Source organism: Protopterus annectens, chromosome 3.part1, assembly GCF_019279795.1.
Source record: "Protopterus annectens isolate FY-2018-M chromosome 3.part1, PAN1.0, whole genome shotgun sequence".
Lineage (NCBI taxonomy): Eukaryota > Metazoa > Chordata > Ceratodontiformes > Protopteridae > Protopterus > Protopterus annectens.
The window spans coordinates 211454589-211468014 of record NC_056732.1 but is presented as its reverse complement, the minus strand read 5'-3'; the positions used below and the strand labels follow the sequence as shown (position 1 = coordinate 211468014).

The following is a 13426-nucleotide window of genomic DNA, read 5'->3' as shown; positions in this document are numbered from 1 at the left end:
TTTTCACGTCCGTGTAAAATTAGTAAACATCTCTGGAAAATATTTTGCTTTCCCAGATGGAGTATGACCATTTGTGTAATGACGGGGGGCATGACAAAGTAGACTGCTTTCTATTAACCAATGACCAGTTTGTCTCCTGTCACAGTTACAATATGCCACAGAGAGGAATTGAAGTAAAGTGAATAAACTGCTGGGATGTTCCAAAATTAGTGAAAAGTTGGTCGTCAAGGTACTGTGGCACATATTTGAGTCAGGCCTAGATTGTTGAATGGAAACCTCAGCTGAACAGAGAATGAAGTCCTGGGCATCATCTGTCCAAAATTCAACCCACAAAGGATCAGAGCACCTCCTTAGGAAATTACTGTTGTGAAATTGTGTCAGCAGTGATGCCTTTTTTCATGGATTTTCCACCTTCTTTGAGTTAATGTAAATGTGGAGTTGATTTATATAAGTTTAGGGGTGTGGGAAGCTTGCCCTACACATTGTGGATAGGGGGTGAAGGGGCCTTCTCCACTGCAAAAAAAAAAAACACAAGTGTTTTTTGGCCATTTTTTTCGGTGGGATGCCTTTGGAGGATACTGATCCTGAATGGATTTAATTTCATCTTCTCATAGTGAAAACATTGCTGAGACCTGTCAGCAACTAGTTTTACTTTATTTGTTTCCCAGGGTAGAGCAGTGATCTCCATGGACCTTTTTCAGACTCAGCCCAGGAACAATATCAAGTTAAGTGACTTGTTCAAAGTCACACATTTAGGCAATGGAAGCTGAGGGAATCAAACCTTGCACCACTAGACCACAGGAAACTGCTCCTTAATCCTCTAACCCAACTAACTGCTTCTGTACTGTGTACAAACAGGGTTTGTATATGATTAATAGTTTCAGTAAAAGCTGCAGAATAGTGTTCTCTAATGCCACTCCACAATTTTTATTTAAAGCAAGTCTGTGATAGTAAATAGGAAGGCGAGTATGAACATATGCAAGCCAGAATTAAAATATTCAGCCTTTGCTTTACATATTCAAATTTTGCCTATTAACTCTCGTGCCAAGCTCTCCTTACCATAGTTAGTAAATATAATAGCTTTTCTGTTATGCTAGATTATTATTAATATGAAAAAACTGTTGCACATTAACAGTAATCCCTGACAAGGAACTTGTCTCTAGGAGGATTTACTCACTTTTGGTTTGAAAACATGTTCATTTCAGCATTGTCCATTATGGCCACATATTATTATTATAATATTGTATGCAGGTAAGTACTCAATATGTTGTTATGAAGAATCAAGTGAAAAATATTTACTTGCAGTAGGTCAGAACAAACCATATGTATTGAATTGTGAGGATGTCTTTTCTCTGGATATGGCATATGGCATGTTCTGCTTCCTGACAATAAGATGGGCAAAATGTACAGTGCATTTAAGTGTTTCAACTGGCAGTGTACATTTACCTGATAGCATCAAGGAAAGTAATGGCTCGTGATGGTTATAGATCTAAACCAAAGCTGAGGAGCTGGGCATTGAAACTACATAAACTGCATTAACTTCAATGCTTCTCAGTGGAGTTCTTGGTTTTTCAGCAAGACAGTGAAGTTAATCTGATCTTGTGATCCTCATTTCCAGCTTTTCATGGATTATGTAAACATTTCGTGAAGCTTTACTTACTTATACAAATTTATAACATCAGAAAATAGAACCAATCCCACACAACAAAGCTGAAGGGAAACAATGCATTCTTGCCAAGCATTTCCTGGTACCCACTTTGTATGCTTCAAGATTTCATGATCAATGTTGCAGAGTGCTGTGACCAAGTATAGCATGATTATTAAAATTAATAATGAAGAACAGATGAGAAATAGGAGATGTAAAGTGCAGGGATTAGTGCTTTATTTTGTGTGTGTGTGTGTGTGTGTGTGTGTGTGTGTGTGTGTGTGTGTGTGTGTGTGTGTGTGTGTGTGTGTGTGTGTGTGTGCATGTGCATGCGTGAGTGTGTGTGTGTGTGTGTGTATACATACCTAAGTACATATGGTGTGTAAGAATGTGTGTCTGTGTGTGTGGGGGGGTGTCCATGTGTGTGAATGCTTGCATTCTTTTTCTAGTGAGGAACAGCCATTTAGTTGAAATATCTGTCATTAGAAATGACAAAGAACATTGTGATGGTTGAATGGTTAACTTAATACTTTAAAGTATGCGGAGACACACTACGGGTATTAGACTAGATGTAGTGTACGTTTCAAGCTCATTTATTGTCCACTTCTTTATTCTCTAGATTGCATTATGACCCTCCTGACAGTGTGCATGTGTTTGTGTAGATGCTTTTAGAAAGAGACTTTACTGAAGGCAAGGACATGAACATGAAAATAATTCAGATGAGGTGTCTTCAGCCATTAAGTAAAGCCATCTCACAGGTCTAGAGAAAAAAAACTAGCTTTCTTAAACTTTCAGTGGTATACCTTTGTTTATGAGGCACTGCTGACTGCTAACATTTAAGAGACAGACATACAAATGATTAGGGATTGCTGGTACCTCTCCTTAGACGATTTCTATTTATAAATGTTCCTTGAAGCAGAATAACAAATGGTAGTCTAACTTAGGAACTTGTCACTTGCTGACGATGGTCACTGACATGCCGTTTACATTAGCACAGAACAAATAACATGAGCACTGTTATTAAGTTGCTAACTTAAATTGTCATTAATAGCACCCTAGTGCTACATCTTAGCAGTAAAACTGGACAAGATGCTAAAATGTGACAAATGCTGCAGCAATTGTAATGAGATATATTGAAAAATAGCAATTTCTGTTTAAAAGTTTTAAAGATGTTTCTCCTTTTTTACAGCTATTAAATGCACTATCTGGGTTCTTTTTCATACTTTCATTCTGTCTGTCCACCTTTCCTGCCTACTCTCCAAACATATTAAATATACCCCCCAAACACACATACACACATATATGCTCATAACATATATGTTCATTAGCGTGTTTATTATAGTCTTGAGGACACACACACACACACACACACACACACACACACACACACAAATGACTGACTTATCTGAATTTCAAAAGTACTGTTAATTGATCCATTGCTTCACATTTATTGGCTAAATGACAGCTGTTGTCAATACATGCAACTTTGTATTCTTATGTAAGTCTAGATTATAGTAAAACAAGAAAGCATAATAAAACAAATTGAGTTGAGACAGGAGTTAAGTGAAAAGTTTGAGTGTTGGTTGAACTTACTGTGTTTATCCCTTTGTTAAGCTGCCTTACCACAGCGTGCACCCATTTTTGTCCCCTCCCCCAAAAAGGTAAATAAAAGAAGAACAGAAAATGTTTTTGCCGTAAAGCACATTTTGCAAGTCATTAAAAAGTAAATTTTTCATCTGATTTAGCCAGAGCTGGTCTTCAAGCAAAGGCTGATACACATGAGGCAGATGGATTTATTTCTGACATAGGACTGATCATTTAAAAATGGTTGATGACTCGATATTACTATTAAAAACAGGAATGACTACAGATTAACTGGAAGCTGTCACTCACTTTCAGTAATCTATACAGCACCAATTAAAAAGAGATTAACTGTTGCCTTTTCGTTTAGATGTCAGCATTTGTAGTAGGGATTCACTGGTTCAGTGGAACATAGCCTGTGCAGCTGTCTTCAGAGGTCATAGTCCCATACTCTTGGACATTACTTTTGTAGCCAGCATATTTTGACAAGCAGCAGCAGTATTCATAGTGACATGCTCTGGGAAGAAGTGATTCACCATGGTGCACATGCACACACTGAAGCAGTGTGTCCATAGTGAAGAGGAGTGAGAGCTAAATTTGAATCTTGTGTGACTAAAGGCAATAACATTCTGGGACCAATTTTTATGTAAAATAAAGGAAAACCTTCTGTCAGTGTACACCACTTGAAAATAGTCGGTCACCATCTGAGACAATGGAAGGTGACCACTCTGCCATTGACAATCAGTAAAATGGGAGAAAAAAAAATCACTCAGTGGTTTAAACCTCACACGTGCTTGTTTATAGTATGCCAAATAAAATGTCTTTTGACCTTCCACAGGTTATATCTGTACATTTACAAAATAAAAATCAAAGTCGAGTAAACATTTTAAGATATAAAAAGATGGCTATCTCATCAGCATTGTATAGCTAAAACAGTGAAAAATATCCTGCGAGTTACACGTGCATTTTCCTAAAATACATGCATACCTGTATGAAGCTGCCTTTCTGACCCACTAATGGACTTTGTTCAAATATGCTGTAGACATATGTAACTCTGAAAAGTAAGGGGGGTGCCATTGTCCTTTCTGTTTAAACTCCCTTATTTTTCCATTATTCATGGGGAAAAAATTCAAAGTGAATGCTATAACCACCAAAAAGATACATTAACTAAGTTTGAAACTATTAATATGAATTATGTTATGTGCTAGTCAAGGTTGTCCTCAGAGTTTCTAATATGCCAATATGTTTTTAGACTATATCCTTGTCTCTGTGGGCATAGAAGTTGTAAATTGTAGTGATTCCCTTGGAACATGCATTGGTACCAAGGACTCCTAATACTGTTAACACTACTGCAATGAAACACTGTTGATAGGCATTCTTCAGGAGAAATTAGATTTTTCTGCAAATATATTATGTCAGTCCCAGAACAGGATAAAAAATAAAGATTTCATGAAAACATACCAAATATGTATTAATGATTGGCGATTCTTAAAAATAATGTAAGAAAGTGCAGTATAGTCCTAACATTTGGTTCTAGAATTAAATCCATTGTTGAAATCCACAGTGTGAATGCCGGATTTTCTTAAGTGCTACAGTCAGCTTTTACTTTGCATTAGTGAATGGGCAACCAGTACATTCACCACCCTGACTGGAGAATGAACTTTCTTCAGCAGGATGTTAATATATAGGTAATGCCTGTTGAAAAATGAGTCTGCCACATTACAGTAGCATATTAAGCTGCCATGGAGCTTGGACTGTAACAGAGAACAGTCACCATTATTTTATACTCACAAAGCAGCACTTTTGCTGTGTGTCTGTATAAAATTAAAACAAATTGATAAGAAAGAAATAGAAAAGTATGCATGTGTGTGTGAGGTTCATATATCCATATAAAGAATAAAATAATGGGGGAACAAAGGCTTACAAATAAGGACAGGTTTTAAATATTGCTCTTGTAAAATAAGAAAGTTACTGTAATAACATGATTTATGTTAACATGCATTCTCTGATGGCTAGAAAGTCCATACCTCTTACCTTTCCTCAATTTTCAATGCCATTCCTGATTTTGACTAACATTTTAGCTCTGCCTCCCTCCTAAATCTGGGGTCTTTTGGAGAAAAATGTGAATTACACTTAAACAGTGACAATAAATACAATTACAGGATTTTTTTACTTCAGAAAATATATATTAATCCACATTCTCTTGTTCTATCAGTGTCTCAGATTAATAGTACTAATATTTTAAAAGTGTCCCTAATTACTTATGGATTATTCTGTTATTCTGTTGAGATTTGTCCCTGATTAGTTGAGATTAATGATAAAGTCTGAAACTCAGATGTAAGTCATTATGTATGAATTCAGCCTCCAATGATTTGCAAGCATATACAACAGCACGTTTTGAAAAAAAAAAAAAAAACAAACAAACAAACAAATACAAAACAATTTAACAGAAAGCCAATACTCTAAGATCTGTAATGCCCTCCAGGCTGTGTGTTATTGACATGCACCCTTTTGGGTATTATTGCTTGTCTAAAGCACAGACATATTCAATATGACAATATCTCAAACTCAAAGGTCATAATCCAAACCATAATTTATTTCTTAGACAGACACATTCAAACTAATGTGGAGATCTTTGTATAGTTACATATAAAACTAGTCGTACTAGTATGTGTATATTCCTAAATGATACTAATAATCTAATAGATAGTATAATTTTCTGGAAAATCCTTAAGACATCTTGAATCTTCAGAAGGCCTTCAGTGTTGATTTTAAACCCGTGGGGTACACAGCAGGTTAAATTCACTTCAGGAAGTTTCACTGATTCATAATGATGTTACCCCATAACTGGACCCATTTATTTAAGAACAGTTATTCTGCCTGTAATGTTTTTGCTTGATGACAATACCTATTTCTTGCAGTTTTATATTTAATGTTTTGTCTTCATTGTATACACACACACACACACTCACACACACACACACACACACACACACACACACACATACACACACAATGGTGCACAGGTAATATGATATATATTGCATGTACCATTTACTTTATTGGTTTATTCCTTGGTCCCTAATCCATGCATGACCTTTGCTTTTGGTAGGTGAAATTCAGGTACTGAGAGTAGTGCCACTGTCCAATTGGAAGAGTGAGTATTTTTCTTTTTGCTCCTAATTTTCATTTTTATATACTACAGCGGCTACCAGAAGATACATGCATACTGCCACAGATTTCCTGATCATTCAGTAACACACTACTTCCAGCATGTGCGTATTAGGCTCCTCACTGTGGGTGATGCACTATTAGCGAGCTGAGTCACTGCACTCCCCACCACGCATGGTCTATCCTGTGCCACAAACCGAAGCCATGTCACCTGCACACTCACTATTTAATCACTATACACAACATGGCTGGGAAATTCTGTGGCATTTATTGAATGCGGCATGTTTACTCTGTTTTCTTTGTCAGTAGGCATTAAGTGGGCCACTAGCGTGGATAATTTCTGTACATGTCATACCTGTAGATTATGCTTCAAACAAATGTATGTACAGCAAAGAAGACTTGGATACCTTGTACAAGTTGAAGAAAGTATTTTTGGTATAGTGTTCTAGTAGCATATTGTACAACAGAGTCTATACTACATTGTTGAAAGGCATTTTCATGTAATGCCTTTTCCTCAACAAGTAAACATCGAACTACCAAAACTCTGAACGGCCGCTTCAGCAAATTTTTTCCCTGGGGAAAAATCACTTGTCCGTCATTGGGAATTTGCCCTTTCCTCCACTGTGCGATCTTGGAATTGGTATATTTAGTTAGGGCGGTGTGTGGGGTCTGAAGGTTTGTTTTGTTTTTGGTTGGCCAAGCAATTGTTTTCTCTGGGAAAAAAATTTGCTGAAATGGTTATTCGGAGTTTCGGTAGTTTGATGTTTATGTGCCAATGAAAAGGCTTTCAATGAAAATGCCTTTTGACAATGTAATATAGACCCATAGAGCAAATAAAATGAGTGGTATAGTATGCATTAGCACAAGGTGCCCTATGATGGTACTATGTTAAGATACAACTGCCTATCATCCGAAGGATATTTTCTTTCCTTTTGTGATCGTTAACATGCCAACTCTTGATGTACTAACATTGATTTTAAATTAAGGGCTAAGAAATGTAATGTGGTTCTGTTTGCTAAGTAAAATTTACCCACTTCCTATTAAATACTACCTTGCTCCAAGCTCACACCATTATCAGGGACTTGGTTACTTATGTTGTCAACTCATTATTATTTGGCTACAATGTCTCCACAGTAGTTTGGAAAGCTTTCTGTCTTAGTTCCCCTTTACTCATCCCTTATAAGGTGTATCATTGAATTTAATGCGCTTTTGGCATATGCCTGTCTGAACATATTGCTGAGAATCCACAGAGATTATTAATTAGAAAGATCATGACTGCCAATTCCTTAGTTACCTACACAAACTGGTAGCTGGCTGCTTGTATCCATCTCCTGCCAACTACATTGTTTTGACGTCTGGCTTGTTTTTGAGCTTTAAAAGACCCTTCCCTAATCAACCTATTCAACTAACTGCACATCCAGAGAACCAGTGGCACCTCAGGGATTTTAACATACATCAGTAAAAAAATAAATAAATGAGACTCACTGATGGGATAGTCAGCTAAACCAAGGCATTCCATGCCTATGGAATAAACTTGTTCTCATGTCAAACGAAACCATACTCTTAATGCTCGCAAAGTTAATTTCAATAATTGATTGCCATAAATTCTCCCCTTGCCTATTTTTCTTGTCCTGTCGAGGTGAGGGGGGCTGGTACTGCTGAGTTACATAGTGCTGATTAGGTACCTAACACCCTTACTGCTTACCTTGTTATAGGCTATGAACCTGTGTATGGATCTGTGAGCAGACTGCATAACCTCTTACTCCTGTTCAGTTACCAATGGCGATGTGGTAGACCCTCATGAAGTGCAGCTTCCAAATACTTTGACCGAAGCGTTGTGGGACTGCCACTTAATAACATGCAAGGCTGAAGTGTTCCCTATATTACCCACTAACTCAGGTTTGTGAAGCAGACTTGCACTGGAGAAAACCAGGTTAGATATTTTATTTATTGTTGTCTGTTTTTACACCTGGAAGAGAAGAGTACAGAAAACCATAGTACACTGAATGGTGCAAAATGGATTACAGCACAACAGGGTCCTTTTATTTAAGGGGTTCCATACCAGCACAGTGCAGGAAAAGATAAATCTGATATCATGTGGAGATACACCTGCAAGGCATGCCTGAAGATGAGTGGTGTGCACAATGTGTGCTGCACTCCAAGCTTATGAGGACATGGGCATTGGGCCCAAATTACAAACAATCCTCAGCAATGATACATGACAACCAGTGGACAATTAATTCTTATCAGTTTCCTTCCATTACATGTGAATAAGTTACAGTCATTTCTCACATGTCCTTCTGTGGAATGAGTAGCACCCACCTCTCACACACACTGGGTGATGTGTGGTGCTAAACCTGAAAGAGAATAGCTGCATTCTGGAAGAGCTGGATGACTAAGCCTAACAGCTTCAGAAATACTGATGAGGTGAACAAAAACTACAGTAACATCTACATGTAGATCAGAATAAAATCCTTTGAGGCAGGCATGTAGTTACATAGGTGCACAAGAACCTCTTTTGTTATAGTCAGTGAAGCTTACATTCACATTGTCTCTCTAGGGAGGCTTTACCAGGCCCCTAAACACAAATAAAGTTAAGACAGCATGGCATCATCATGATTTGATCCTGCAGACATTCAAGACTGAAAATTGAACCAAAAAATGTAACCAAAATGTTTGTGCAAATAAAATTTAAGAAGAAACTGATTCATTGTGTGCACTTTTTCTCTAAAATTATTTCACCATTATTTTCCCCACTTCATGACCCTCTTCAAGATGTACGCTGTCTTTCAACATTTTACTTTTTGATATTTATGTAATACAGTATTTAGCTTCATGTACTTTGTTAAATGCTTTCACTGCTTACCACTTATTTCTATTTCCCAATACCAGATCCCAATATGGTTGTCCTTGCAGGTCCCCATGGCTTGAAGGCCTCCCAATGTGCTCCATTCTGTGAGGTTCTCTCTCCTCAAAGAGCCTTTTATACACAGAGTCCAAAGCAGGTTCTAAGGTATGTAATTCACCCTGTACCCCAAAGCATATCAGCCAGTTGTCGAGAATTCCATAGGACATCCAAATTTTTCCTCATATTTTTGATCTGTTCCTCATAAAATCTGTAGTTTTTTGGCTAATCATTGAATATTTCAGACAATAGATAATGAAAGACATTTGAGTTGTAGGCTTCATATTCTTTAGAAAATGCATGCTAATGCAAAATCTGTTATTAACTTTCTAAGTTTGCAGGAGAAATGTCTGAAATTTGCCCTGAATTTGACCCTTTGTCATCACCCACATTCTTTTTGGCTTTGTGCAGATTTCTTGTGTAAAAAACTTGACAATTATGCCTCAAAGTAAGATGGGTTAGGCAATGAGCCATTGTACCGCGACTTCACAGCGGACTTTTCTCTTAGGGTTTGCATCATAAGAGGGAGCATACAATGGGTTTGCAAGGGGAATGCCCCACCATTTTTTAATCATCCATCCTTCTACACTGTATCACTGGGTTATTAGCTGGATACCACTGATGCCCATTCCTTGCCCAAATGCTCCAGCATATCTTGTCACGTCCTCATTGTTCCTCTTCCTCACAGGCAGCACTGCAGAGATCCAGGCATGACTGGGCTATATAGTTAGAGTTTCATCCATCTTAGTCCATGGAGTTGGCTGCACAATGCTATATTGTTTAATCACTTGGTATTTTCCATGAATTGGATCTGATAAAACTCTTCTCTCTGAAACAAAAATATAGTATTTTTTTCTGGGTAGAGGTAAATCTGCATCAGATATCTTTTTCTTACTGAAGATTCTGTCTCTTGTTAGGTTTTATATACTGAGAAGACTAAATTCTGCTAACCATTTTTTATTTATGATCAGAGTGACCATTTTATGTGGAGAGTTTCCATAAAACACATTTTGTGAGAAATTTCCTTATCAAGTATTTTTTGTTTCAGGTCAAGTAATGGGCAATGTATCTTTATTTAGATTTAACTATGAGAAAAATGGTATAGCGAATGTACTTAGTAATAGCTGCATTCTATTATAATAACGTTCAAACAATTGAAAAACATATAAATGCAGCAAAGTGAAGTAGTTATTATTGTTTATCCCTTGGATGTTAACAGGTATATCCTATTGTGTATCCTGTGACTAAAGTATAGTATAGTGCAAGGGGTACATTCAGTGATTTTGTGTGCTTTGTATTCATCATGATTGGCAATACTGACGCAGTGTCACCATAGTGCAACAGCATCATTCTTAACACAGCACTCAGACAGACTTCACTAATGCCATTCAAACCCAAGAGCATTAAAGTGCCATTAGGCAGCCTGGTGCAACAACACAGAATTCAGACAGACCTCACTAATGCCATTTTAATGCTAGTGCATTTAAGTGAAATAGGCAGCCTGGTGCAACAGCATCATTCATAACACAACATTCAGACATACTTCACTAATGCCATTGAAACCCAAGAGCATTAAAGTGCCAATAGCCAGTCTGGGCATATATATATATATATATATATATATATATATATATATATATATATATATACACACACACACACACACACACACACACACACACACACACACACACACACACACACATATTTATATTGTGTACACACACACACAAACACACACACACAAATACACACACACACACACACACACACACACACACACACACATTTATATTGTGTACACACACACACACACACACACACACACACACACACACACACACACACACACACACACACACACACACACACAAATACACACACACACACACACACACACACACACACACACACACACACACACACATATTTATATTGTGTACACACACACACACATTTGTATTGTGTACACACACACACACACACACACACACAAATACACACACACACACACACATTTATATTGTGTACACACACAAATACACACACACACACACACACACACACACACACACACACACACACACACACACACACACACACACACACACACACACACACACACACACACACACACAAATACACACACACACACACACACACACACACACACACACACACACACACACACACACACACACACACATCATTGTCTTTTTTGCTGTAATGTGCAACATTAGTTAGTTAGTTAGTGATCTCACCCTGTTTCTTCAGAATATTTTATGAGTCCAATCTTGCTCCATGCTTTATTTTGGCTATTTTTTTTTAAATATATATTTTAATAGTTCTTTGATGCATTGTCTTATGTGGTCATTATTTCCCTTCCTCAAGATAGTTAAAGCTACTGAAAACAGACTGACAGTGAAAGAGAATGCCTGCTGATCTATCTTCTTTTATGTGTTGGTATTAGTAGTTGTTGAGCTGATACTAATTTACTTACTTTTGTTTGCATTCTGGCACTACCTTACTACAATTCTGCATCATAGTCATCAGATTTTATTGCCCTTTCAGGTTGTTGTCTTTGAAATAGTTGGTGTCTAACAAACTAGAAAATGCCTCTGGGGCAAACACAGTCCTGTCCTCATGTGCAAACCAAAAAAAATCAAAGTATCCTATCTGTTGTGAAAAGGCATTTCCTCAGTACAGGTACTTACCTTGACTGTCTTTTTGTCATTAACATTTGTCGTCTTACTTTTGTTTGTTTGGAAGATCTCTTCCATAAAAATGCCCTCCATAGGCATGACATGCTCCACCCTTATTTACTACCCTACAGGAAGTGCTGCTGAAATCTATGAATAGCATCCTCACATAGTTGTCTTTGCCCTCTAAATGCTCAAGGGAGATGTGTAGTGCTACTGATATGGCATCAACCGTGGAACAGTGAGCTCTGTACACAAACTGCAGAGGGTCAAAATCAGGAAGTATGCATGATGAAAGATGCGTTTTGATCAGCCACTCAATACATTTCATAACAGTGGATGTCAGAGCGACTGGTCTGTAGTCTTTTCGGCTGGAGGGAGTGGTTTTCTTGATTAGTGGGATGATGTTAGTTTCCTTGTAGCATGTGTACTTTTGCCATGGCAAGAGAGGTGTTAAATATTTCCTTGAGCACAGCGTATAGTTGATCAGCACAGCCTTTTAACACCTTGCCCAGTATGTTGTCTGGGCCAGCAGCCTTCCTGGGGTTCATTCTCCTTAGCTCTGTTCTTACCTCCTCTGTGCTGAGGCTGAGTTTTGCATCCTTCTCATCAGTGTGTAGCTTTAGTGCTAGCCTGTTACTTCTTTCCACAAATCTGCCAAAGAAGATGTTCAAAATGTTCATTTATTTCAAAGCCTTAATTTACCTGTAAAAAGCTGTACCAGAATTTAAACGGCTTGCTTGCAGGAAGTTGATTATATTACACAACATGGTGAAAAAGACCCAGTGAAGAAGGGGAAGCCACTTGTTTTAAAAGTCTGAGATCTGTCACTTTTTTCTCTGTTGGTAGGGATGGTAATCAGATATACTTGATATTCTGCTGGGATTGTTATCACATAGTATACTATATACTTCAAATGAATGTGAAGTTAGGGCATTTTTTCCACTTACAAATACTTCAGTGTAACCCTGAGATTCCAATTTCTTTTGTTTTGTATTCTGTCCCTTGCAGCTACTTCACTCCTAGCCACTCCCTTGTACTCAGTACTTTCAGTTATTGTCACTTCCACTTTCCCATCTCCTTGTAGAAGGATCCATTTAGTAAGTGCCCAGCACAGCAATGACCAAAGTTTTAGAGAAGATGCGGTTTGTGCAGAGCGTCTGCCTTCAGAAATGTTGGGAGGATATATGCCTATCGCAGATGGCTTTTAAAGCAGTATTGCTATGAATGCATATTCATGTTCATGGTCAGATGACAAGAGGAGGCGGAGTAGAAGAAGAGAAGTAGGGCAACATAAAACTTCCCATATTAAACTTGCAGTTTCTGATACACAGTGAAGCAGAAACAAATGAGTCAGATCAACTTTTAAGTGAAGTACATTCAGATGACATAATTAGAACAGACCAGGTGTCCAGACAGGACTCA

General features: G+C 37.7%; 1 protein-coding gene across 3 annotated transcripts in view; it reads left to right on the top strand.

Moving 5' to 3' along the window:
- The window catches only part of LOC122798067 (histone deacetylase 9-like), a 2531134-nt gene that overhangs the window by 2208689 nt on the left and 309019 nt on the right, over positions 1-13426 (top strand). The window contains exon 1 of one of the 3 annotated variants that reach the window (XM_044066721.1): positions 6365-6383. The exons of the other annotated variants lie outside the window; for them this stretch is intronic. Coding sequence (XP_043922656.1) covers position 6383 — 1 coding nt within the window. The 5' untranslated portion in view covers positions 6365-6382. Of the gene's footprint in view, positions 1-6364; positions 6384-13426 lie in introns of those variants that run through there. 3 annotated transcript variants of the gene reach the window in all.